The sequence below is a fragment of the Nicotiana tabacum genome, chromosome 7, assembly GCF_000715075.1.
Source record: "Nicotiana tabacum cultivar K326 chromosome 7, ASM71507v2, whole genome shotgun sequence".
Classification (NCBI taxonomy): domain Eukaryota; kingdom Viridiplantae; phylum Streptophyta; class Magnoliopsida; order Solanales; family Solanaceae; genus Nicotiana; species Nicotiana tabacum.
This window is the reverse complement of record NC_134086.1, coordinates 68,760,712-68,787,984: the sequence shown is the minus strand read 5'-3', so window position 1 is coordinate 68,787,984 and position 27,273 is coordinate 68,760,712. Positions and strand designations below refer to the sequence as shown.

General features: G+C 34.4%; 1 protein-coding gene and 1 long non-coding RNA gene across 5 annotated transcripts; both read left to right on the top strand.

The window, feature by feature from the left end:
* The first annotated feature begins 11,345 nt into the window (after positions 1-11,345).
* Positions 11,346-12,577, top strand: LOC142162132 (uncharacterized). Its single transcript, XM_075218447.1, has 4 exons — positions 11,346-11,611; positions 11,663-11,745; positions 11,908-11,996; positions 12,125-12,577. Exons 1-4 carry the CDS (start codon positions 11,346-11,348, stop codon positions 12,575-12,577), a joined length of 891 nt encoding a protein of 296 aa, XP_075074548.1.
* An 8,278-nt stretch (positions 12,578-20,855) lies between these two features.
* Positions 20,856-27,159, top strand: LOC107823500 (uncharacterized). 4 transcript variants are annotated; one of them, XR_012711678.1, is made up of 5 exons: positions 20,856-21,135; positions 22,061-22,166; positions 22,239-22,338; positions 22,430-22,558; positions 22,844-23,251. It is a non-coding gene; the product is annotated as an uncharacterized LOC107823500 (long non-coding RNA). The 4 variants fall into 4 exon arrangements; XR_001656651.2 differs by having other exon boundaries at positions 20,857-21,135; positions 22,025-22,166; XR_001656652.2 differs by lacking the exons at positions 20,856-21,135; positions 22,844-23,251 and adding an exon at positions 26,741-27,159 and having other exon boundaries at positions 21,142-22,166.
* The last annotated feature ends 114 nt before the right edge of the window (positions 27,160-27,273 follow it).

Here is a 27,273-nt window from a genome sequence, read left to right as displayed (position 1 = left end):
GAACTCGGATTTGGATAATTTTTGGAGGCGATTTTCACCATATAGATTGGGGTAAGTGTTCTATAGTCAATTTTGGTTATATTTCATAAATCCATCTTTATTTTGGGCATTGATTGACGATTTTAAAGTGAAATTTGGGGATTTTGTCTATAATTTTATAAGGCAAATTTTTCAATTTTGAACATCGATTCAGAGTCGGATTTGAGTGAAACTAGTATGGTTTTACCCTTAATTGAATGGGTTGTCGGATTTTGTGAGTTTTGTTGGGTTCCGAGATGCGGGCCCTAGTTTGACTTTTTGGTCAATTTTAGGATTTTGATTAAAAATTCGACCTTTATCGATTGGTTTGTTTCCTTTTGAATTATTTGGTATATTTGAGTTGTTTCTGGCTAGTTTCATGCAGTTCGGAGGTCGGTACGCACGGGATGGCATTTTTAGAGCATCGTTAGGCTTGTTCGGTATTGGATTTGGCTTGTTCGAGGTAAGTAACACTTCTAAACTTGGCGCTGAGGGTATGAAATACCGAATTACATGCTATGTGATTGATGTTAAGGTGACGCACATGCTAGGTAACTGGCGTATGGGCGTGCACCATTTGAATTGTGACTCCATTATTTCTATGGTACTATGTAGTTATCTGATCTTACCTGTAACCATGAAATTTCTACATACTTGAGCTATTTAATTGTGATCCATATTAGAAACCATGTCTAGGCTACATGCTTATCATGTTGGGACCACTGAGGTCATTTCTACTATTGAGTTATCTACTTTCATTGCTTTATATACTCAGTCATATGCATTCATATGCATGTAATATGTTAGTCTTTGTTACTGTTTACTAACATATCATATCATCATTTTGGGCTAGTTTCATCAAATTGAGCCCGAGAGACTGGAGAGATTGATGAGTGAGTGAGGCCGAGGGCCTGATTATGAGTGACATTTATGAGATTGAGTTGCACGTCGTAGCGGTTATACTGATTTATGATAGTGCTTGGGCTGAAGGAGCCCCTTCGGAGTCTGCACACAGCCCCAGTGAGCATGGTTGATTATATTGAGGGTTGGATCTTCCGTGGACGTGGATCTTGTCCGAAGCATTTATATACCTGGGGATGGATCTTCCCCACGGGCTTGATTTGGCCCTACTCAGTACTAAGTGACTGATGGTCAATTGAGATATATATATATATATATATATATATATCGGGAAGGATCTTCCACGGGCCGGATAGGCCACATACAGTACTGAGTGACTGAGCATGATGAGTGAAATGTGTGAGACAGTGAGATTGAGTACTCTGAGAGTGTGAGTACATGAGTTCATCTCTGAGATACATTACATTGACATACACGCATAGAGATGCATTTTTCTCATGCTGTACGGTATCACGTCATTCATGACTTCTCACACATATTGTCATATGGGCATAGAGAGGTATTTTACACTTTCTATCTTGAAAGAAAATGAAACATCTTAGTCATTGTTGAAAGGATTTTTGGGAAAAATTATAGTTTTCATACTAACTTGTATTTTCGACGATTTCTGTAAAGGATTTGGGTTTTCACTGATATACTTGAAAAGTGAAACTATTTTTCGGGAAACTATGAGAAAGCTGAGCATTTTATCTCTGAGTTAATTCTTTCATTACTTGCTTTACGTTGTTATGAACTGTTATTGGCTATTGGTATTGGACCCCACCTTTGTTCCAGCTCGTTACTACTTTCAACCTAAGATTTCATTTGTTACTTATTGAGTATATGGGGCCGGTTGTACTCATACTACACTTCTGCATCTTGTGTGCAGATGTTGGCTACTGATGTTGTTGTGATCGATGAAAGTTGGAATTGAAGATGTACCTGCATTTCGGTTGTAGCTGCCACTTATTCATGGTAGCCTTAGATCATAAAAATTTGTTTTGTGTACTTTTTGAGTAGATGATGTATTTATTTCATACTAGATTTGTAAATTCTAATCTTAGAAGCTCATGATTTGTACTACCAGTCCTTGGAAAATGTATAAGATTTAGATAATTTCTTCTATTTAATTATTTAATTAATATCATTGGAATTGGATAGTTGTTAATTGGTTTACCTAGTGGGTTGGGTTAGGTGCCATCACGACCAGTTGGTTTTTGGGTCGTGATAAGTTGGTACCAGAGCTCTAGGTTCATAGATTCTACAAGTTATGAGCAGGTGTCTAGTAGAGTCTTGCGAATCGGTATGATGATATCCATACCTATCTCCGAGAGGCTACAGGGCATTTGGGATAAATTTTTCATCTTTCTTTCCTTATCGTGTGGCATTGATTTAGCTTGAAGCATAACTATTTTAATTCTTTCCATGCATTTGTATGGGCATATGAGCGCTCGGTATCAGTTGTGCATCAACTGCTTGTGATTCCATGGATAAGGTGCGAGATGTGATTTCGGTGTGTTTGATTGTAGCTTGAGCACGGGGATTTCGATTGTGTGAGCACGTACTTTTGGACTTATAAGTCCGGTAGTGTCCCTATTAGTGGAATTTGTGGCTCGATGAGTGTTGGGTGGCTTAATGATGAGTATGATGTAACTGTGGCATGTGTATAGATAGATTGAATGTGACGAGAATAGTTTGCTTGAGATATAAAAAGGACTATTGGGTGCTTGACCTCTACCTTTATGTGACGTATAGTCTCGAGTTATAAGTGCATTGGAGGATCTTTCATGTTGTTTAACGGTGGATCGAATTAGGTTCTTATGCCTTGTTGGTGAGTTCAAACTCAGGAAGTTTATGTAATTGTGTAGTAGTTGTGGCTGTGAAATGGTACAAAGAGATGTCCGTTTGAGGCTAAGTAGGTGGGTTATAACCTGCAAGGTAATCTACGGATGTGTGATATTTTATGATGTTGTGTGGAGGCTTTCTTTTCTACCAGTGGGTTATATTTGTGCGATTTGAGTTTGGATCGGTTGTAATAATTGACCTAACCGTCACGAGGACGAATGCGAGATTTGCGGATGATTTGAGGTATTAGATGGTTTATGTTACATGAGGTTTTGAAGGATTTAGTTGAATCTCATTGCGGTATTATGGTATTAATGAGGTAGGTTATTGTAAGTTATCAAATATTTTATTCCATGGCTTTGAACCAGATGGGGGAGTCTGCTATCAATGATTGGATTGCGCAATTATATATTGTAATGGTTTTGGTTTGAGGTATATTTGTAAATCAGTTATGACTTGAAGAGGTTGAGATCGAGGATGATTCGAGTAAGGGAATTTTTGGATACGGGTTATGTTACACTCTATGGGTATATGGAAAGCATGGAATGATTGAGAGGTTATTTGTGAAGGATGTAGTGTGCATGGAGTAGGAATTTGCTTGGTTGCGTTAAAGTAGGGTTACTTCTTTATGTGTTGTCATGCTAATGGGGCACAGGTCATTCGACTCGTTTGGGCGGTGCAATTGAGATTTGAGTACAGTAGATGACTCTCGAGAATGGTTCTAATGGATTCAAGATTTATATGTAGCAATTGGGAATTTTCAGGATTTGTATATGGCTAGAAACTGAGATTTACATTAGATGGTGTCGAGACTCGCAGTATTGCTATATCCTTATAGATTCTACATTTCAGTATCATGAAGGTGAAGGAAACGACTTTAGATTCGTAGAAGGTCTCTTCAGATTGGGTATCTCGTTTTGGTACTTTTGGGGTACTTAAGAGGGAATTCAGCGGCTTATGGGCCTTAGGGTGGTGTGGTTCTATGCTAGAGTTTGTGGGGTGAGTTCAGGTTAAGGATCGTGGTGTTCTAGCAAGGAGAAGTATCAATTTGAAGGCAATTTGGAAGGAACTCGGAGAAATAGAACAGTTTAGTAGTAGATTAGATTAGCACCGTAATGGATATGATCGGTTCTTTGGGTACTTATGATGTAGTCAATTTCTACAGGTGTTTTGTGGCGATACTCTTGGGTTTTGGCATCCTGCGTGGCTTGGTTGAGTTAGAGAGATTTAGTTCTGATGGTTTGGTTATGTACAAATGGGTTTCGAAGAGTTCTTGATGGTTTCTACCATGGTTTAAGATGGATATTTCCTACTAGCGAGATGAGCATGTTGCGTATTGTGATTTTCTCCTGGGTGAGATCCAATGGAAGGTTTCCGACTAACTGGGTAGGTATTCTGCTTGTGATTCAGAGATGATTATGAGATTCTCGTACTTTCATATGATGGCATGATATATGTGGTATGTTGTATAGGATTGACATTTGCATGTGCAAGTCGCGGTTCAATTTTGAAGGGAAGGTCTTGAATTCTTAGATAGAATGGATAGTTTCTGATGCTTAGATGAATGCTATAACTATTTGGTATTGCCTGGGGAGAGTGTGCATTTTCGAAGGTGCACTATGTTTTGACTTCGGATGGTTCATTGGTATTGCGGTACTCGCCTGGTTGATCAACTGCGGATATTCAGATTTTGCTATGTGGCACGGAAGAAAATTATGGAAGTATTCCTTGTGGGATGGTCGCGTTGAGAGATGTGTTAAACATTCGGGCTCTGAAGTTGGGATCAAATACGGTGATTCGTGTGTTATATGAATTTGGAGACCGGGAGTTCTCAAAAATAGATTGTTTCATGGTTGTGGACTATGAAGATGTGGCCAAAGCTAGACAGATGATAGCATGCTTTATGGTTCAGTCATTATGGACTTTCGGAGGGTTATGTATCTATTTTTGGGTGACCAGAGTTGATTTGGGGTCCATTGGTAGGCCCAATGAGGATATGTGTTCTACATTGGGTCGGATTGGTTGACTCCGTACTGCTATTGTTGTGATGTGCCATTCGATTAGAATTGAGGTTATTCGTGTTTTGAGATGTTATATAAGTCACCCTTCTATGCTACAAGGGGTTGTGATTCGTTGGTTATATACACATGGTGTGGTTCTATTTGGGCCTTATGGCGGAATTTGAGCGAGATGGGTATTAGGGTATTGAATGATTGATTGCGCATTGATTATGTTTATTTCGGACTATGGTATTGAGTTATTTGCGTCAATGGTTATGGTCATGCACTTTTGGAACTAGACGTCAAATTGCGCGTGGTTTTTGATTTTGAGCATTGTGACTTGAGGTATTTCATGCGAACTAGTGTTTGGATGGGGTCACGCATTGCATCGAAGTTATGTTGGGATATGATCCTTTATGTTAGATTTGTGTGTTTTGGTTCTACGGTGTGTGATAGGTTCTTAGCATTGTGTTGTGGTGGTACTTGTTGAGCTTGCAGAGTGGTTCTCTCGTTTGAGTCAATTTTCCATGATTGAGTACATTTGGAATGTTGCTTATTGGTGCACGGATTGCAAAGGTTGTGGCTTTAGATTGTATTGATGTGGCATGTCACTAGAGTGGTTGTGTTGAGATGAGGTCATTGGACCTAGAATGGATACTATCAGATTTCATTACAGGATATATGGAGGATAATACAGAAGTCGACTTAGAAATTGGCTATAGTTCTTGTCGAATGAGGGAGATTTCCATGACTTGTTGGTCTGATAAGTGTGTTACGAGTTTCTGCTTGTTTCTTTCATTATTGACAGTGTACAAAGGTTCAAAACAAGATTTTAGTTGAAATGAGGTTCGTTATCGATGTCGACTTGGTTATCGAGCAGTTATTATGGTCAAAAGTTATCGCTGCGAGTATTTGAGTTGTGTGGTATAACCTGTGATTGTGGCTTGGGTCATGTTTATGGCTTGATACAGCTTGTTTAGACTTATACAGTGTGTAGATGCGAAGTTCGGGTCTTGTAGTAAATTCTTGATGTTGGAAATTGGATACTATGGTTTACGGACTAAGGGTGGAGTAATGATACTCCGTTCTGTAGTGTTGTCGGGCCTAGTTGAAATAGGATGACGTGGGATCACCCCCGAGTATGAGTATGATAAGGTTACACGGCAGTTTGACGGCTTAGGAACTCTTCGCACGTCCGAGGATGAACGTATGTGTTAAGTAGGGGAGAATGTAACGACCCGACCGGTCGTTTTGAGCATTTGCATTTCGCTCTATAGTTGGGGGGACAAAGTAGCTCCATATGATGTATTACGACTTGTGTGCAAAATTTGAGTTCATTCCGAGTTGATTTTATATGTTTCAGCGCGAGGTTTTGGAAGTCAAAAGTTCGAAAGTTCATTAAGTTTTATTTGAGGTATGTTTTGTCATTTCGATGTTATGCAAGATTTGAGGGCTCGAGTAGGTCCGTTTTATGTTATGTGACTTGTTGATATGTTCGTATGGGGTCCCAAGGGGCTCGGGTGAGTTTCGAATAGGTGTGGGCTGTGTTGCGCTCGTTTTTCTTATGTTTCAACGTCGTTTCTTCAAGCATAAATGGTACCACATTGAACAAGTGAGCTCTGATTTCTGTTTTATTGAAGCATTAGATCTGTATTGTAATTACATAGTCATAGCAAAAAGAATCGTCCAATTTGGATATCATATGAAGATTTTAAAGTCATTTTACTAAGAATTGGATTGCCAGATTTTTTAGATTAATTACGAAATTACCACTAACTTCGTATTTAAAGATCTGCATTATTTCCAAATATTGAAACCAACATATCTCCATCATTATAAGATCAAATGTAGTGATTTAAAATCCTAACTTGACTGAAATTTCACAAGGAATTCATTAGAGCCATCAAAAGTAAGTTTCGAGATTGTTTGGCATAAGAAACAAGGCAGAACAGTTATGCATAAATACTTAATATTGAAGGTTAGTTCATTTGGTCATATTTTGAGTTGGGGAGCTCGGATTTGGATAATATTTAGAGGCGATTTTCACCATATGGATTGGGGTAAGTGTTCTATACTCTATGTTGATTATATTTCATGAACTCATCTTCATTTTTGGCAGTTGATTGATGATTTCAAAGAGAAATTTGGGGGTTTTGTCTAAAATTTCATAAAGTAAATTTTTGAGTTTTGACATCGATTCAGAGTCTGATTTGAGTGAAACTAGTATAGTTGGACTGGTAATTGAATGGATTGTCAGATTTTGTGAGTTTTGTCAGGTTCCAAAGCGCGGGCCCTGATTTGACTTTTTGGTCAATTTTGTAATTTTGATTAAAGATGCGACCTTTATCGATTGGTTTGTTTCTTTTGGCATTATTTGATATATTTGAGTTTCTTTTGGCTAGTTTCAAACCGTTCGGAGGTCGGTACGCATAGGATGACATTTTTGGAGCATCGTTTGGCTTGTTGGGTATTGGATTTGGCTTGTTCGAGGTAAGTAACACTTTTAAACTTGGTGCAGAGGGTATGAAATCCCGAATTACGTGTTATGTAATTGGTGTTGAGGTGATGCACATGCTAGGCAACGGGCATATGGGCGTGCACCGTGTTAATTGTGACTCCGTTATTTTTGTGGTATCGTGTAGTTATCTGATCTTACCTGTAACCGTGAAATTTCTACATGCTTGAGCTATTGAGCTATGAACCATGTTAGAAAACATGTCTAGGCTACATGTTTATCCTGCTGGGACCACTGAGGTCATTTCTGCTATTGAGTTATCTGCTTTTATTGCTTTATATACTTAGTCATATGCATTCATATGCATATAATATCTCAGCCTCTGTTACTATTTATTAACACATCATATCATCATTTTGGGCTAGTTTCATCAAATTGTGAGCCCGAGAAACTGGAGAGATTGATGACTAAGTGAGGCCGAGACCCTGATTATGAGTGACATTTATGGGATCGGGCTACACGTCGTAGCAGTTATACTGGTTTATGATAGCACTTGGGCTGAAGGAACCCTCCAGAGTCTGCACACACCCCCATTGAGCGCGGTTGATTATATTGAGGAATGGATCTTCCCTAGACATGGATCTTGCCTGACGCATTAATATACATGGGGATGGACCTTCCCCACGGGCTGGATTTGGCCCTACTCAGTACTGAGTGACTGATGGTCAGTTGATGTATATATTCCGGGAAGAATTTTTCCTGGGCCGGATTGGCCATATACAGTACTGAGTGATTGAGTATGATGAGTGAAAAGTGTGAGACAATGGGATTGAGTACTTTAAAAGTGTGAGTACATGAGTTCATCTCTGAGATATATTACATTGACATGCACACATGACATACACGCATAGAGATACATTCCCATCATGTTGTATGCATGTACGGTATCACGTCATTCATTACTTCTCACACATATTGACATATGGGCATAGAGAGGTATTTAACACTTGCTATGTGGAAAGAAAAATGAAACATCTAACTCATTGTTGAAAGGATTTTTGGGAAAAATTACAGTTTTCAAATAACTTGTATTTTCGACGATTTCGGTAAAAGATTTAGATTTTCACTGATATACTTGAAAAGCAGAACTATTTTTCGGGAAACTATGAGAAAGCTGAGCATTTTATCTCTGAGCTACTTCTTTCATTACTTGCTTTACGTTGTTATGAACTGTTGTTGGCTATTGGTGTCGGACCCGACCTTTGTTCCAGCTCGTTATTACTTTCAACCTAAGGTTACATTTGTTACTTATTGAGTACATGTGGTCGGTTGTACTCATACTACACTTCTGCACCTTGCGTGCAGATGTTGGCTGTTGATGTTGCTGTGATCGACGGAAGCTGGAATTGAAGATGTACCTGCATTTCGGTTGTAGCTACCTCTTGTTCATGGTAGTCTTAGATCATAAAAATCTGTTTATGTACTTTTCGAACAGATGATGTATTTATTTCATACTAGATTTGTAAATTCTAATCTTATAAGCTCATGATTTGTACTACTGGTCCTTGAAAAATATATAAGATTCAGATAATTTCTTCTAATTAATTATTTTATTAATATTATTTGAATTGGATAGTTGTTAATTGGCTTACCTAGCGGGTTGGATTAGGTGTCATCACGACCAGTTAATTTTCGGGTCGTAACACACTTCTTCGAAGGGATTTTGGGTTGTTACACGTTACAACGGAGAGGGAGTTTCTGCTGGTTGAAACCCATTTTAGATCGATGAAGTGTTGTATGCTTAATCCAAAGATTTGACCGAAAAGTATGGTGTCAAAGGAAAAAAGAATTTTTTTTTTTTCTAAAAAGATGTAGATAAGATGAATTATGAGATAAAATTTAGGATAAAAGATGAGAGGGAAGAGAGTGTGAAAATAAAAAGAAACCCATGATTTGCGCCTCATGTTGACAAATGAATTGTTACCATAATCTTTACAATATGCTAATTATGTAATAAAATCTGCTATTTATAAAGTAAACAAGAAATGATATTATTTTCTTAAATAATTTTTAAAAAGTGCTTAGCCGGTGTGAGTTTTTTACATGCTTGATCCTTTTCTTAAAATTATTTAGAAAAATAGAATCACTTCTAGTTTATTTCGTAATAGCACTTTTTTTACATTATTAGCTTAATACAAAAATTATGTTTCAAAGTAATAAATTAACTGCACAATTACGGGATTCATTTTTATTCTTATCACCATATTTATCAGCTCTCAACCTAATTTCTTATCTTTCTTCTTGCAACCCTAAGCCACATCTGCATTAATCTTTCCACCACTTGACCGCTATGTTGTTACCACTCAAAAATAGTATGATTTTTCTGGTAGCATATGAAAAAACTATTAATGTGGATCAGTACATCTTGATCATTATTTATTCTTCGTCAATACATGTTTTGACCAAATGGAAAGCTAATTAGTGGCTATTGAAGTTGATCTTTTATGTTTCTCATATTTTTCCTTTTATTCTTCTTTTTGCATCCTTCTTGTTTCTTCTCCTTAAAAAAAGGAAATTTTCGTTCCTATACCATATAGGAAACTATATTACCAAATATGTTCATAGTTTGCATACTGCCCTTCATGCTAATAGTATTTCTACATAATATATACAATGCATTAAATAAGGAATCATTGTAGTTGTAGGATTCCTTATTTCGGCGCGCTAAAAAAGGGGAATTTAATATTTTCCAGATCTTCCACAACACAAATCACGCACAGTAATAACTATCGTCGACTTCGTTATAAAATTTCCGTACTCTGTTTTAGAGATAGACTCTGTTTCAACTTTTTCTCTGATTTCATAAATCAAAATCGACAAAATCTTCAACAATTCTTCTGCAACAAAAGCAATTATGGCGAAAATACCAATTATGCTACAATCGAATGGGAATTGGGATAGCTTTGGTCGATTTAGAGAACTCGAGGTCGATGGCATTGTAGTCGATGATAATGCGAGTTACAGTCTATTGATTTCTACAATATCACATCAATTAATGATTGATACATCCGAAAAAATTATAGAAATCAAATACATTGTCAACGAGCATTGTCCTCCAATGGAAATTAGGAACGATATGGGTGTGCGTGTATACATGGAGACGAAAAAAGAAAACAAAAACTTAGGATCATATCCGCTATGTATAACTGTTCGCGATTTCAATATGGAATTGAGTATCACAAATGAGAACACAGTTGCAGGTGTGTGATGTTATTTTTTCTATGAAATTCTGGTAATTTGTAAATGAACTACAAATTATCTATAATTTTATCTACAAATAAACTATATATATATATATATATATATATATATATATATATATATATATATATATATATCAGTATAGATTTTTGTAATTCTACATTTATTCTACATTAAAACTACAAAAAATTTGAAAAATTAATATGAAATACTGAATTTCAATCTTTCTACAAATTATCTACAAATTTTCTACAAACTGGTGATAACAATATTTATATTTATTTTCATGCAGGTTCGTCTGGAATACTAAAATTACTTGATATGCCAACATCTCCCGTTATAGAGGAATATGAAAGTATAATAATAACAGATAGTACACCAAGTTCTGTTGAAGTAGGACAAGTATACCAAGACAAGGAAACAATTGCAACTACAATGAAGCACTATGCTGTCATGCACAAGTTCCAATTCAGGATTAAAAATCTAGTGCTAGAAGGTATGAACATATGAATAGTCAAAGATTATTATTTTATAATTTTGTAGTTTATTTGTAATTTTTTAGTTCTTAAGTTTTCCTTGTCATAATGTTTAATAGAATTGTAGTTGAATTGTAGTTATGTTGTATTTATATTGTATAATGTGATTGTTTAAGCTACAAGAGGTTTTTTTTTAATCTAAATTTTAACCCATTGTTTAAAATATATTTATTTTGTAGCTACTGGCTGATATGTGTTGGTAAAAATTGTACATGGCACTTCAAGGCAACTAGCATAAATGATTCTGCAATGTTCAAGGTCAGAAATTTCGACAACCAGCACACATGATCTTTAATGGACAATATATTCATACAACGCAAACCTACTGCCATGGTATTTGGTAGCATGGTTATTCCAAAATATTCTGATCCTAAGATAATTTACACCCCAAAAGACATTCAATTTGACATGTTATCTGAACACGGTGTGAATCTAACCTACATGCAAGCCTGGAGAGCAAAGGAAAAGGCTTTACAGTTTTTGAGACGTCATCCTGCTGACTCCTACAGCAAATTACCTAGTTATTTGTATATTCCGGAGAAGACTTATCTGGGGTCTGTAGTTAAATTGAAGAAGACAGATGATGACTGCTTCTTGTATGTATTTGTTGCGATTTGTACGACAATCAGTGGTTGAGAATATTGTAGGCCAGTTGTAGTAGTTGATGAGACCTTTTTAAAGTCAGCATACATGGAAATAATGCTAACAGCCAGTACAATGGATGCAGCAGGTACTGAACTTTTATTTGTAGAAATATTGTAGCTTGTATGTTTTTTTGTAGTACTTGCAGATTAATTGTAGATATATTGTAGAATAATTGTAGTTTGTATATATATGTCTTCTTCTGCATTTTTACTGCAGCCAATTAATTGCTTCTTGCCACATAATGTAGGTACCATATTACCATTGGCATATGTTGTTGTTGGTTCAGAGAATGACGCATCATGGAAGTGGTCTTTGGGCAATTCAAGCTCGCGCATGGTGAAAGACCAAATATGTGTGTTGTTTCGGATCGAAATGAGAGTATCTTGAAGGCAACATCTATTTTTTATCCCGGCATGCCATATTATTCTTGCATGTGGCATATTTGGACAAATATACGGGCAAAGTTCAAGAAGGGACATCTTAAGCTAAGTGAATTATACTTTGCCACGGCGTGGTCATACACACTTGATGCATTTAATGAAAGGATGTCAAAGATTGAGGAGATTAACCCCCGTGTTAAAACATACTTATACGATATTGGATATCATAGATGGTCTCGAGTACATGCTACGGTGAACAGAACTTGGACTATGACATCAAATATTGCAGAGTCGTTGAATGCTGTAACAAAATATGCAAGAGAGCTGCTGATAGTAGAACTATTAGAGTATATGAGGACCCTTCATGAACGTTGGACGAAAGAAAAATTATTGAAAGCAAAGGGTACATTCACATACCTTGCATACAAATTCAACAAAGAATTAGATGACAACAGAACATTGTCGCACAAGCTTAGAGTAAGATCTGATTATTTATTGAAGCAAATTCATAAACAGCACAATGTAGATTTTTTGTAGATATTTTGTATATAGCTTGATTTTAACCATATATGAATTGTTTTTTTGTTTGTAATGTACTCGTAGGTGAGGGGCTTCAACATACTACATCCATACAGTAATAAATGGTGTGAGGCGCTATATTGTTTGTCTTGAAAACAAAAAATGTAGTTACGGGCAATTCCAGCTTGATGAACTACCTTATCCACATGCTTTGGCTGCTTTAAGACAAAGGGATGAGTCTTTTGAAGAATATTGTTTTCCTTATTACACAAGGGTGAACCTCTTGCGTACGTATGAAATACCAGTAAATCCGCTGCCTGATAAGAGCAAATGGAATGTGCCACAATATATAACTGAAGAAGTAGTAAATCCACCTAAAGGAGGGAAAAGGTAGCCAGGAAGACCTCAAAAAGAAAGATATAAAACATATGATAAAATAAATTCAAAGAAGTACAAGGTTTCATGCGGCAACTGCGGAAGAGAAGGGCATAACAAAAGATCTTGCAAGAATGCACCCAAAATGAAATAAAATTTTATGTAGTTAACAGAATATTTTATAAAATTTGTTAGTTAGTTCTGGATAACAGATTTTGATGTGTAATCGTTGGTGCTTTTTAAGATCATAATATAGTTAGTTAGGATGTTTCTATACTGAGATAATACTTTCATAGATTGACTTGTTTATGAATGTTTTCTATATATATATAATCTATAACTTTTTTACTATATATCCTTTACATAGTTGTTAATGTGTGTTTGCAGTTTATCTACAATAAAACTACAAAAAAAATACATTATCTGGAATTTACAGAGTATATACATTATAAATCTGTAGGAAAGTAGTTAAAAACTTAAAATATTGTAGATGAAGTATTGTTTATATTGAAAAAATGAATATAAAAGAAACAAAACACACTGTTCTACAAATATAACTACAAAAAAAACTACAATATCTGTAGCTGACATAATATATAAATAAAAATTCAGGTAGAAAGAATCTTTATGGTGAAAATAATGTAGATCAGAATAACTGTATAAAATTTCAGTTGCAAATGATTTAAATGCTAAAAATAATGAAGATCAAGTACTGTACATATTCAACAAGTGAATATAAACCCAACAAACTGTTACCATTTGTACTTCTATACTGGATAAGAAAAAAGAAACAAAGGTTACTATAATTGTAGCACAAGTCTGCTACAATTAAAACATAATAAATTATTTAAAAACTTGTCTACCATCTATCTTATAAACTAGCATCAACTACGCAATTGTAATACATGTTCCATTCCAAACATTACAACTACTTCTTCTTCCTCTAGACTCTTGTTTTCTCATTCAAAGCTGGTGCATCTTTTCTCCTAGCCAATTTGCATGTTACCTCACTATCACTAATTGCCCCAATCTCCTACTTATTTCTAGCATAATCACAAAGTAACGCTCCATAGCGTCTACGGTGTTGGTCAATATCAGAAAGGTCTTCTGTCGGAATTGATAATTCTCCAATACTAACATACTCTGCAAAGGCAGCAACAAATGCACCACAATCGCTGCAAAAGATAAAAAAATGTCAATATTTACCAAACCATCAAAAAAAGGGGTTAAATGTAAAGAAAGAAAGAAGATTTTTGTTACAATGATCCTTTTTTTTGTTGTGGTATCTCTCCGACGATCCACTGAATGTTAAGAGGGTCAGTAACAGGTTTCTCAATGTATGCTTTTGTATTCTTGAAGTTGATATCTTTACGCTTCCCATAAAACCCGGTGCATGACAAATACAAAGGGATAATAATAGAAAACTTGTCAACACAAGATTTAACAATAGAGTGATTGTGTGAAGAGACCATGGAATCATACGCATAAAGACACCTTTCTGCAATGTCAAAAAGAACCAACACCCCGTGAAATTTTTCTACAATGTTGACGGGCATGATGACATAATAAACTTCATCCCATGCAATATTTGCGAGTAGTCTATACCCCAATATATATTTTGCTACAACATCCTGGGGTTTGACAACAGAAAACTTTTTTTCTTGAGGAGAATTTTTGAACTTTTCATAAATCTGATCAATCCTAGTCTTAAACACACAATCTGTTATAGTAAATCTGGTGTTGTTGTGGGGGCCATACTTGCCTTTTTTCTCAAGTAATACATTATAACATTAATGTGTTGCAACAAAAAACAGATTGCATTTATTCTACATGTTATCTCAAAATATTCTACACAAAACTACAAATAACTACAATACATCTACAATCAGAAATACAAAACATCTATTCATTCAGAATACAAACTATCTATAATTTATCTAAAAAAATATCTACAAATTAAATACATTGAATCTTACCGAATCATTAAGGGCTTGTCCTGGGTGTGCAAGGGAAACGAACCACTCCTTCTTGTCAACCTTTTCAACTCCAAGATCCAATCATGGCTTAATTTGGTTGTCCTTTATAGAATACGAAGCCTTCCTCCTATATAAACAAATAGAAATTAAAATATAATTGTAAGTGGATGTATAAAAGATGAATACTGGAATAAAAGTGTCAAATTGTGCAACCTAACATCTTTGGACCTGTGTCGGTACTGTTGTATAACCACTTGTGGAATTGATCCAACAACTCAGGGTCTACATTTTGACCAATAACACTAATAAACGGGTGCTTGAGGTGAAATATTTGAGGTCCAACCGAGGTGCAGCCACCAGAACTATATAAAGGGAGAAATGGTGATCGGGCATGCTTTCCCGGCTGCCTTATTCTACCTTGATGCACGGGTGTTGTTTCATCTTGTATAGGCTCGCCGAACTTAACCAACTAGGAGAAGTTATCAGGCAGCTCGAAATCATCAAGCGTAACCTCCTTCTTCTCACCTCCGGATTCTTATGATCACCTACATTCACATATTCTGCCTCTTCACCTACATTGTCATCTTCCGGATTCTGCTGTTCTGTTTGAGCTGCTACTATCACTCCGTGAATTGGAAATTGTGCATGCATATCTTCCCTCTCTGAAACACCATGTATATATAACTTAATAGAATGGTAAAAATATTGAAACAAAAAGTAAATATCTCTGAAAACAATTTTAAACCTGCATTCTCTTTATCAACATCCCCTTCAAAATGTGTATATAAATCAACACGTGCTAGATGATTTTCTTCACCATGTGCACATTTAACATGTTCTGTTTTTTCATTAAAAATATTAAATAATACTGGATAGTATTTTCTTGACAACTTATGAAGATATGAAGGTGTGTCATAATATCTTCATAAATCTGTATTGTTGTGTAAATAAGCTGGATTTAATTGTATATATTGTGTATATATAATGTAGATAAATTGTAGTTATGTTGTAGATAATTTGTAGTTTTTTTATAGATATTTTGTATGTAATTGTAGATATACTGGAGATATATTGTAGATACATATTTTGCTGGGGCTGACCTGCACTGTTTCACCACTATTGAACTAAAATTGCTGATTGTTCTTGTCTTTTGGTTGGTCAGTATTTTTTGTTGAACTCCCAGCAAACTGCAAGTTTTATATTAGTTAGGATATATATTTTAGAGGTGACATAAATAGTTTTGTTAATATGATTAAGAATCAAATGTTACTTTTGCATCAACTTGATCATTTGGATTGTTTATCACCTGCAAAACAGTCTTGACTGAATCCTTTATTAGGTCTCGAAGGCTACCTAGTTCTTCAAATACATCTTTCCTAAATTTTTCAAGCTTTTCATCGACCTACATAATAAAAAATATATATAGTTACCTTCAGAAATATGTATTAAAAAACAGATACACTATTATATAAAAATCAGAATGCTTTTTAGGACTACATGTTACCTTCTCAACACCTCTTTTTAACTTTTTTATTTTACGAAGAATAGACTCATTTTCTTCTTTTCCAATTGATTCTTTGGGTTCCAATGGAGGAGCATCAACTTGTGGATTCTCAGAAATATGTTCAACCTCTTCAATTGTGTACTCAACTTTATCAGGCAAAGACATCACTGAAAGCTCTTCAGGTGATGCATTTATGTTGGTGAACTGAATGGTGAAAAAAATAAATTAGCTTGTTTAAGGCAGAATATGTATACAAAATGTAGATATTTTGTAGATAAATTGTATTATCATAAATAAAGACCATTTACCTTCATCCATTCAGGCTTGATAATTTTGTCTTTAATTGCAGCTAACCAAATCTGACCCTTAGCAGCTGACCAGTTTAGTATGCGAGAGATTGAATTAGAATTTTTTGTAGCTATATCAATGTTGACGGAGGAGCAACACTCATACAATCATACTTGCATGACTAGTGGGAATCCTTGAATGAGATAAGAATGAACAAAAGGATTTAGCCCGTGCCTAACAGATTCAATCAACTGTCTGTAAGACTGAACACCCCATGGAAATGACTCGTACTGACCGGATTCAACCAAATAAAACCTAAAATGATCTACCAACCCAATATGGTCTCTCTATGAAGGACAAATGAAGTATTCTATGAGATATAGAATACATAACTTGACTGCATCCTCATCATTGATCCAACTTTTAGTGGTTACTATCTGTTTTAGGTATGTCTTCTCCACTTTTACCTTGTTTGGAAAGTAACTACTCATTATCTTACTGACATAACTAGGAGTGTAACCAAAGTCTGTTACCTCAGTATGACATCTAAGACCAGTTATTACTGCAAACTCTCTCAATCCAAAATTTAACCTCTCACCTTTTAACTCAACTGTAAAATAGGAAGCATCAGATGATTTCAATTCATACTTCATAAGAACATGAATAGCTTGATTTTGCATGCATAAATTGGGAAATGATAGTAAATAACCAAAGCATGTCTTCTTGAACAGCTTCAAACCATTTGGAGACAAAAGCACTTTAATTTGGCTAGGAATGCTAGGGTCACATAATGTCTGGAATCTAAGCACCCTATAATCAACATTATGGGATGCAAAAAAATGTCCATTCTGCAAAATTCAACAAATCTAATCTAACATTAATACAATAATTAAAAAACACTGATACTTTATATGTTTCTACAAAATAACTTCAAAAATATACAATATAACAACAATGTTAAAGAGATCAACAAATCTACAATTAAACTATAAAATTAAGACAAATAATCTCACATAATTTCATTGCTTAAAAATATAGATACATATGCAATTTATATACAACATTTCTACAAAAAATTTACAAATAAAAAAAACACAGATTATGTAGATTTTTAACAACTAAAACATGTGAAATAAGTAGTGAAGAAATTTAAAAATTCTTACCTTCACCAATGAGTGTTTTCGAACATTTTTAGGAGTTTTAACACTAGGGTTTTTTTTTGAATTTTTCTTCTTTTTGAGAGTTTTTGAACTGGGAGTCACCTTAGCTTTCTTTCCAGGTTTACTGATAGGCACATCTTCTACAAAATCATCATCTAGAACTACCCTTTTCGTTTCCTATCCGCTTGTTTGATTGGCCTCGAAGATTCTCCAACATCGAAATCATGTTTTTGTTTAGTTCTAGCTTCAGCCCTGATTTGACACGGAGAAACACTATGCTTCATATCTACAATTGCAAGTGCAAATTTTCCTTGCTTTTAGGGTGAATGTGGTGATAATACACCCAAATCGAAAGAAGGTACATCTGATTCTATATCTTTTTTAGGGCTGTGTTTTGAAACTTTGTTCTTCTTCATTGAGAAATTTTGAAGTTGTAGGTAAATGTGTGTATGAACGAAATTGAAGATTTGACTTCAATTTTGACTAGTTTTGTAGAAGAAAAACCTTGATTTTGGACGTTAATGGTAGATGGTTACCTTTGTTTTTCTGGTTTTAGCCGAGGGAATAATGGCTAGAATCGTGTGTGTGTCGTGATACGTGGGTGAGGTTGTGAGTTTAGGAGAGAGAAACGTGGGGGTGGGGATATGGAAGAATATACGGTACCATTAATTTAGGAGTGATATAAGGTACAATTAATGTACAGTTAAAACACCTTATGGTATAAAATTGGTAATTAGGTATACTAAATGTAATTAAATCAAACCTTAAATATTTAGGGTAATATAGTTTCTTATATGGCATAGGAATGTAAAAATTCCTTAAAAATGATGTGCTAAATGATGTTTTTGAAGATTGACTAGTACGGTGGTGAAAGTTGTGTATGGAGTAGTTGTGGTGACAGTGGTTTATCCTTGAGGTAGTATATATGAGGTATATATACACTGAATATATAAAATAATTCAATAAATATACAGTTAATTGACTTATTAAATTTAATATATTCTGAATATACATCGTATATGTTCATGCATTAGACAACTATATGTTAACAGAATTATATACTACGTATAGCCAAATAATATAAATACTATACCAATAATATTATATTATAAGCTTCATCATGTATTTTCTCAAAGAATTATTAATATCTGTATACCATTAAAATATGTTGTATATGATAGTAATTCACAAGTATAATTTAATCTATATATACGATTAAGATATACTAGTAATATATTCATATATACCATCATTATTCATCATGTTTTTAATAATTATACAACACATTGAATAATTAAATTTAATATACTACGTATAAGTATAAAAATAGAGGTAAAATCAGTTACTTGAAGGAGGGATGAAATAAGGAATAAATTGAAGATCAAAGCTGGATTGAATAGACGCAGAAGGAAAGGATTTAGGGTGAAGAAAATTTATAACTGTACAAGTATTCAAAAAAGAGGAGAAAGTGAGGGTTTTAAGTAGGGGTGTCAATGGTTCGGTTCGGTCGGTTATTTTATAAAATTTGTACCATACCAATTTTTCGGTTATTCTATTATGTATAACCAAAATTAAACTTTTCGAAACCGTCCCAATCATGTCGGTTTCTCTTCGGTATCGGTTAAAATTCACCAGTAGAAGTAGAATTGCAATAACGTACGTTCTTTTATAGGACTTAGCAAAAACTCTCTAGACATTTTTACTGTTTAAAGGGTGATGAATTAAAAAAAAAGGAAATATGGCTAGAGCATAGGTCAATCAACTATTCTACAACAGCGTAAAGGAAATCAAACAAAGGCAAAGAAAATATTAATCACACGAGTTGAAAGATATACCAAGCTAGGACTCAAGAATAAAGTCTATAGAAGATTAAGTATTCAAAAAGATAAATCTAAATTATATGAAAGGAAACATATTCAATACATTGTAGTTTGTTACTCATAATTGCTAGAATACTTTGTGTCTTGCTAATAAAGATACTTGGAATAACTTAGTTTAAGTAAGAGTAGGATAATAGATTTTAGGAATTAGTATTTTGAGTTTAATTACTTGTTGGCTTGTAATATTTTTCATAATTCCAAGGCTCAAAGAAAATTTAATGCATTATTATTTTTAAACTTACTAAATAAATATATTTTCTACATGTAAAATTTATTCAGTACGGTTCGGTTTTTTTTTTCGGTTTATTTTTATAAAATAAAAAACCTACCCTAATTATCGGTGCGGTTATAGATTTATATAAAAACCTACGGTTTTTTAAAAAGAAATCTAAAAATCGGTTCGGTGCAGTACGGTTCGATCGGTTTAGTCGGTTTTCGAATATCCATTGACACCCCTTGGTTTAAGGTACACGGTATTAAATGGGGGAGAGAAAATTGTGGGGAAAACTTCAAAAGTTATGTGGATTACCATTAATTACTAATCCCTAATTTAATGGGATTGGTCCAGCATTATATGTTTATGCTAGAAATGTAGTAACTGCTACTAGAATTTAGTAAAAATTGTTTGGGATAGTCACTTTTTAAAGTGATATTTACTTTTTATCCAGTATATTTAATGTTTAGCAATAGTAGCCATCACTACAAAAAAACAGTATTTAGCGACGGAATTTAGCGACAAAAGGTATTCCGTAGCTAAATAACGACGAATTAGCGACGAATTTTATAGTTTGTCGCCAAATAAACTACAAAATAATTCGTATCAAATATAGAGGAGGATTAGCGACAAAAACTTATATTCGTCGCTAAAATTGGCGCTTTATTTTACCTACAAAATTAACGACGAAAGTTGGGCGACAAAATTATTAAAACTTAGCGACGGATTTAACGTCAAAAAATCCATAGCTGAATTCATTTTACTTATGAAGACATTGAAAGTTAGCTGCGACAAAATTTCAGTAGCTAATTTCCTTAAAATAAAATTTCATTAATTATTATTAGCGACAGAAATTTAGGCCGTCGCTATTTCAGTTGCTAAAATTTTTCGTCAAAGTGAAATTACCCTAGCTAAAAAACATTCCAACAATTAGGGCACAAACACGCCCCCTTTCTCTCCTCTCTATCAGACTCCCACTTTCACTCCTCTTCGTGAGTTTTTTTCTTCAAATACAAAAAATTGGGCGTGAATCTAGGGTTAATGTCTGAAAAATAGGAAGAAAACTTTCAAAATTGCAAAATTTTTGCTACGAAAATTTGAAATTCGAAGTCGTGTGTTTGCAAAATTTTGAAATTTGAAGTCGTGCGTTGATTTTAGGGATTGTATGCCCTTGAAAAGGTAAGCTTCTTTGTGATTTCATTATGTATTGTAGATCTGGGCGAGAATCATGTTCATCCTGTCTTGTGCTTTATTTTGCTTTGGAGCAACAAGCTGACCTCTCAGACCATCATCTTCTCTATCTGTTTGATGTTTAGTCCTGTTTATTTATAGCAGAGTTAGTAGTTTCAGTTAGGCCTGGAAATCTGTTGGGTGGAGGTTGTATGTCTTTTGCTGCTAAAGGATGAATGTTGGTTAAAGCAGTCACTCATTTATAATAATTTCTTAGAGGGAAAATTACTCTGGCATGCATATAGCATCAACTAATTCTGTGTTTGAAATAGTGCTTATGGACGGTCAAGTGCTGTTTAGACGATTTGACAACAGTACTTAACAAAAATACATAAGCTACATTGAAAAGCCACGATGTTCATTGTTCTTTCCTTTATTTTCATTTTGGGAGACTTATCCCATTGTGGATGATATTTATTGCTAAAAAAAATCTGTGTTTGAAATAGAGTAGTACATATAATGGTGAAGAAAGGTCATTTTGAGGCTAATTGCGTGTAATTTTGAGGTCTAATGTTAGTACATTACATGTGTTGTGAGAAGAATTGGAGGAGATGGACTGGAATCCCAGAGTTAATTAATGGAGTATTAGAAGAAAGGACGATTCAGTAGTTGAATTTCTCCCTTCAAAGTCTAATATTTCGAGAAGATGAACATATGAATGTGCTAATTATTTATTTTTTGCGTGAAATATTCAAAGTCTAATATTTCCATAATAGTTCAATTTGTGAAGCATACTTGATGATGGAATCAATACAATTGTTTTCTCATTATTTTAAACCTCATGTCATGACACGTAATCATAATGTGGCCCGTAATGATGATGATGGTGTTATGGAAGATCTTGAAAGAAATTTATCAATATTCACCCATCTAGGCTGACTATGGGGAGAAGGAAAAAAGAGAAGTTTGTCCCTCGAAGAAATCAAGGCATCCCAAACTTATATTCTACTAAATTGTGTAGAGGTTGAGCCGTTTGTAAGGTATCATTTTTATAATAATAAATATATCCATATATTTTGAGTTTGTATTTAACTTATTTTGTTGCAATGAAGTATATACATACAACGGTTGCAAGAAGAATTCCCCAATCTATATCAGGATCAAATAAATGAGAGTTTCGAAACGTATTTTGCTATATGGTTCAAGGAATATGTAAGACTATAAAAATCATTATCTTTTAAGCAATTATGTTCTTGAATTGGCTTGTTATATTTAACTAAGTCTTATAATTTTTTTGAAATAGGTTCGATGCAACCACATTGAGAACCAATTCTTGCGTAGTCTTGCTCATGGACCATTAATAAGCACAAAATATTATCCGGTGGCTCACACGGGTGGCTCTATCAGTGTTGGGGAGCATCGCAAGAGACTTGTGAGTGTATATAAAATATCTAAAAATCTCATTTAGGTTTGCTCTAATTCGAATCTGAATCTCATTTAAGTAGGTTACTAAAGTTGTGAGTTGCGGATTGTCTCTTGTTCTATTTTTAATATTCTGCGTTTGAGTTATGTTTATTGAACTTTTGTGCATTGGTAGGACTTGCATTTTCCTTATAAATTGACACATGACTGTCTAGCGAGTCTACCTCATTCCCTTTTTTCTCATCTGCTTGATCTGCCCAGCTTTTTGATAGTTCCTTGGGATTCTTTGTTGCAGAAGACATCTGAGTTGAGACTGTTTGATTGAGTTTGAATTGAACTGACGGAGCTGGTTCTCTGGTTAAAAAAAAAGAGGCAAAACCATAATGAAATTCAACCATAATCTCAAACAGATACTAATAATGTTCCATTTTATGTGATTCTTCCCTTTTTTAGTTGTCAACTTGTAGTGCTATTGCAGTAAAAGCTGAATCCTGGAGGTGTATGTAGATCATTTTCTTTTAGTTGATACTAGTGTTATGAATAAGCTCATGTCAGGTGATGTAATTTTTCTAAGTACTTGGTCCTGCTTCATGGACATCTCCCTCTCTCCCTTTCTTTTCTTGTGCATGCTTACAAGAAGGGGATTGGAGAAAACACAAGAAACTCATTTTAAATTCTAATTTTCCCCTTTTTTAATCTGTTACATTTTGCTTTGATTTTGTAGTAGTTGTAAATTTCAGTACTTTATATCTCTTTGGTTGTTTGAGAGATTTAAGGTTACATTCAGTATACCACTTCGTTTCTCTTCTTCCAAGGCAAAATTTAAATCCTTTATGGATAGGCACAGTCTCCTCTTTCTAGTTGATGGGGTTTCTTGGATTCCTTTGGTGTTAGTTAGGAGCTGGATATATCTTGCTGGTTTTTTTGTTCTGAAGCTGAGCATTTAAAAAAAAGACTTGGTCTTTGTTAATTTCTTGAAATTATGTTCATTGTTCCATTTTCTGATGATAATTTTAGTGGATTTCTCTTGTAAAGGTCCTCTTTTTATGTGTTTATCCTCTTCTAGTTGTATATTTGCTGTATTGGGATGTTGGTGTTGTTTCATCTCTCTTATCTTTCTTTTTTTTAATTGTCTTGTCTTTATTTCTGCCTTTTGTTTGTGCAAGTTTTGTGACTGTTGATTCTGTCTTTGGATCTGTGCATTGTGATCTTCTTACCTTTTTCAACGATTTTGTTCTGAATTTTGGTTTCAAAGTGCTTGCATTTTCAATTTTTTTTCTTAAGACTATGAATGTATCTTTACAAGTTTTTGAGGTCAAAAGTCAGATGGGGTTTTCTGATGTTGACTCTAACAAGTTCTTAATTACTCTAATTGGGTGTTTCATATTTGCATTGGCCAAGGTCTCTCAAGATTGACATACATTTTTTAAACAAAATATTTGGTATGATGTCTATTATTATTTCCTTAAAAAAAATTAATCATTTAAGACTATTTCATGGAAATTTCTGAGTTGTCATCCCAAGTGAACTTAACATCTCATCAGCCTTGATTTCTACAGAAATAATTTTTTTTAACCAATTGCTTCAACCGACAGTTTTTTGAATTACAAATGTGGAGTTATAAGGTTTTACAGTGATGAGAAATTATAATAGGCATTTGTGATGTTGCTTTGGGAACTCCATCTTGAAATAAAGTTAAAGAAACTATCCTTTTTTTTTTAATCTTGAATATTAATTACTTAGTTCTGCTCATTCATCACTTTCTGGAATGACATTATCAAGCTGCTAACTAGCAAGTGTGGATGAAAAGTCAACCACAATCATATATCAAGATTTTAAGTTAGTGGTGAAACCAAATGTATTAGGATTTTTAAATTGTGAGCGTTCAGTTGCCTTAAATCTAGAAGTGTTACTTCCTGAAATTTGATGTTCATTCAATATATTTGTATGTTATAACTAGTTTTTTTATAGTGAGTAGTTTAAGTTGAAAGTAAAGAATGCGCATATATGACATTATAGATCTGCCTCTAAGCTGCTACTCATACAGAATTTGGTGGTTTAAAGTAAGGCATTCAATATTTTCAGGGGTGGCACCTTAGCAATATTAGCACTGAACTTGATTCTTGACAGTCTTAAGGTTTATCTTCTTAATTGAATAACTTTTGTGTAGACCCTTAAAAAGGGTCGTGATCCAACACCAAGTGAGTTGCATTTGCACGCCCATACACATAGTAATAATGGAAAATCTTTTGTTGCTGAGAAATCCTGAATCGTACATGTAAGATGACTTTTTAAATAATTTTATTGACTTTACTTTCATATATTTTTTCATTTTGTAAATTGAATGCTCAATATTATTTAGTCTTTTTATTTTACTAATTATTAACTCTTCTACAAGAAAAATATCAAGAGATATTATAACAACAAACACAAACTCAATCTGATATTGATCAGTGTAAAGCATATTATCAAGCCGCGGGAGGTGAAAAGAAAAGAAGAGTATATGGTCTTGGATCTCAAGTAAAATGCTACTACGGGCCAAATCTTCATGGCTCTTTAGGATCTGATGCTACATCGTCAGCAACACCTCCAAATGCTCAATCAACAACCGATAGGCAATCTGGATGAGTTAGTGATGCGATTGATTCCTGCACTAACGGATCATATAGTTCTTATAATTGTTGAGCGGGTATGCGAATTAGATGTGGCACCTATAATTCCTACATCTTCTATTGCTGCTAACATTGATGAGGTTCATGATTGGGTTCTGATGATGACCGCAGCCTGAACTTAGGCTAAGAAGCCCAAAGTTAAGGACAATAGGTCCTGAACTTACAGTTACAAGTTCAAAAGTTAAGGACAATAGGTCCTGAAGTCCTGAACTTAGACTAACAAGTTCAAAAGTTGAGGACAATAGGTCCTGAACTTAGGCTAAGAAACCCAAAAGTTAAGGACAATAGGTCCTGAACTTAGACTAACAAACTCAAAAGTTAAGGACACTTGGTCCTGAACTTACAGTTCCAAGTTCAAAAGTTAAGGACATGTAGTCCTGAAGTTAAGTTCAAAAGTTAAGGACATGAGCAGAAGAGTATTTTCGTCCGGGCAGTTAAAGTTTATTAAAACAGTGGCTAAAGACTAAAGACATTTTAAACAGTGGCTTAAAAGTAAATACATGTGTTATTAGTGGCTAATCGTGAACTTCGTAATTTTTTTTTACATATTGTCCAAATATGTTTTTTTCCCCTAGTTTTTTGCAAGAAATTTAAAAATAGCCAGATTTACAAGTGATCATTCAAAAATAGCCACAGTTTCAAAAGCAATCGAATTTTAGCATTTTTCATGTAAAGATAAATCTGTACGAAAACACTATTCAAAATTCGGAAAATACTCTAGTATATTATACTACTGGAGTTCCAGTATAATATACTGGAACTCCAGTTTAATATGCTAGAGTTCCAGTATAATATATCGGTCCAGCATAATATACTGGAGATTGGAGCACCGATGCTCCAATCTCCAGTATATTATACTGGAACTTTCCGTGTGTTGGAATGTTCCAGTATAATATACCGGCCCAACATAATATACTGAAAAATCTCCCATATATTATACTGGAACTTTCTGTGCTGCAGCAAATAGTGACTATTTTTCAATAACTTTATAAACGCTGACTATTTTTGAATAACCAGTTCAAAAGCTAACTAGCTCGTGCTATTTTAACCTAGTTTTTCCCAAAATCTTTGCAGGCTAGCCCAATCTATGTTTCCCCAAAATTCCGTCAAGTAATAGCCTCAGATTGCTTTGGGTGTTTGTAGGGGCTCTTATGAGATTAGGTTGTCCTATGACGAAAGCCCAATTTGTTTCACGAGGCAAACTGAGAAAAGCCCCAACTTTAGGTTTATTGTATACATTTTGTATACTTGGAAAACGCGAAATTCGTACATTGTTAGGTTTCTTATGTACATAATATACGTTGTACAAAATTTGGTTTCATGCATAAAAATATTTTAATCCTCACATTATAGTCAAAAATCTATTTATCTCTAGTATTACTTGATTATAAGACGCTATTTGCTGCATAATATTTCACGTAATTAACTAATACTATAACACGATACTTGCTACCTAAACATTCTCTTAATTCACTATGTTGTTTGTAATTTTAATGTTACCATTCTCTATTATATAATAGTGCATACGGTCAAAATCAGAGGCCTCCGATTTACAGGATCGAAGGTCCGTCATAGGCTCGAGTTCAGGCCAGGTCGAGATCGAGACCGGTGGACCAGAGTCAAGCTCGAAGACAAAGTGCAATGCCTGGAGATAGGAGTACGAGGAATACCAGGCCCGAGTATACTCGACCCCGAAAAGTACCGTTAGGAATTTGTAATAGAATGAGCTAGATTCCTACCACGTCCCCATAATCGTGGCGCAAATCCCGGAATAAAATTGTACGATTCCGTACTAGGCGGTTAGACAGTTGTATTAAGAATATTTCCTACTGTAAATGGAAATATTCCTTATTTAGGGTTCTCTTATTATATAAAGGGGGACACCAATCATTTGTAAGATCATTTGATCATTGAGCAAAGAATATACTCTCTATCTTTTCGCCTACTGTTCATCAGCATTGTCCTTTAGCTCTACTGTTCTTACTTTGCTTTTATTACTTAATTATTCTTATTATTCTAAGACTACCTTGAGGTCACTAAGCTCGAGGTCATT

What these genes read in the sequence shown, in the direction of transcription:
- LOC142162132 (XM_075218447.1), top strand. Translation starts at nt 11,346, where the DNA reads ATGGTATTTGGTAGCATGGTTATTCCAAAATATTCTGATCCTAAGATA. An exon ending in ACAGATGATGACTGCTTCTT is followed by an intron (nt 11,612 to 11,662) that starts GTATGTATTTGT and finishes AGAATATTGTAG; the next exon opens with GCCAGTTGTAGTAGTTGATG. An exon ending in CAGTACAATGGATGCAGCAG is followed by an intron (nt 11,746 to 11,907) that starts GTACTGAACTTT and finishes CACATAATGTAG; the next exon opens with GTACCATATTACCATTGGCA.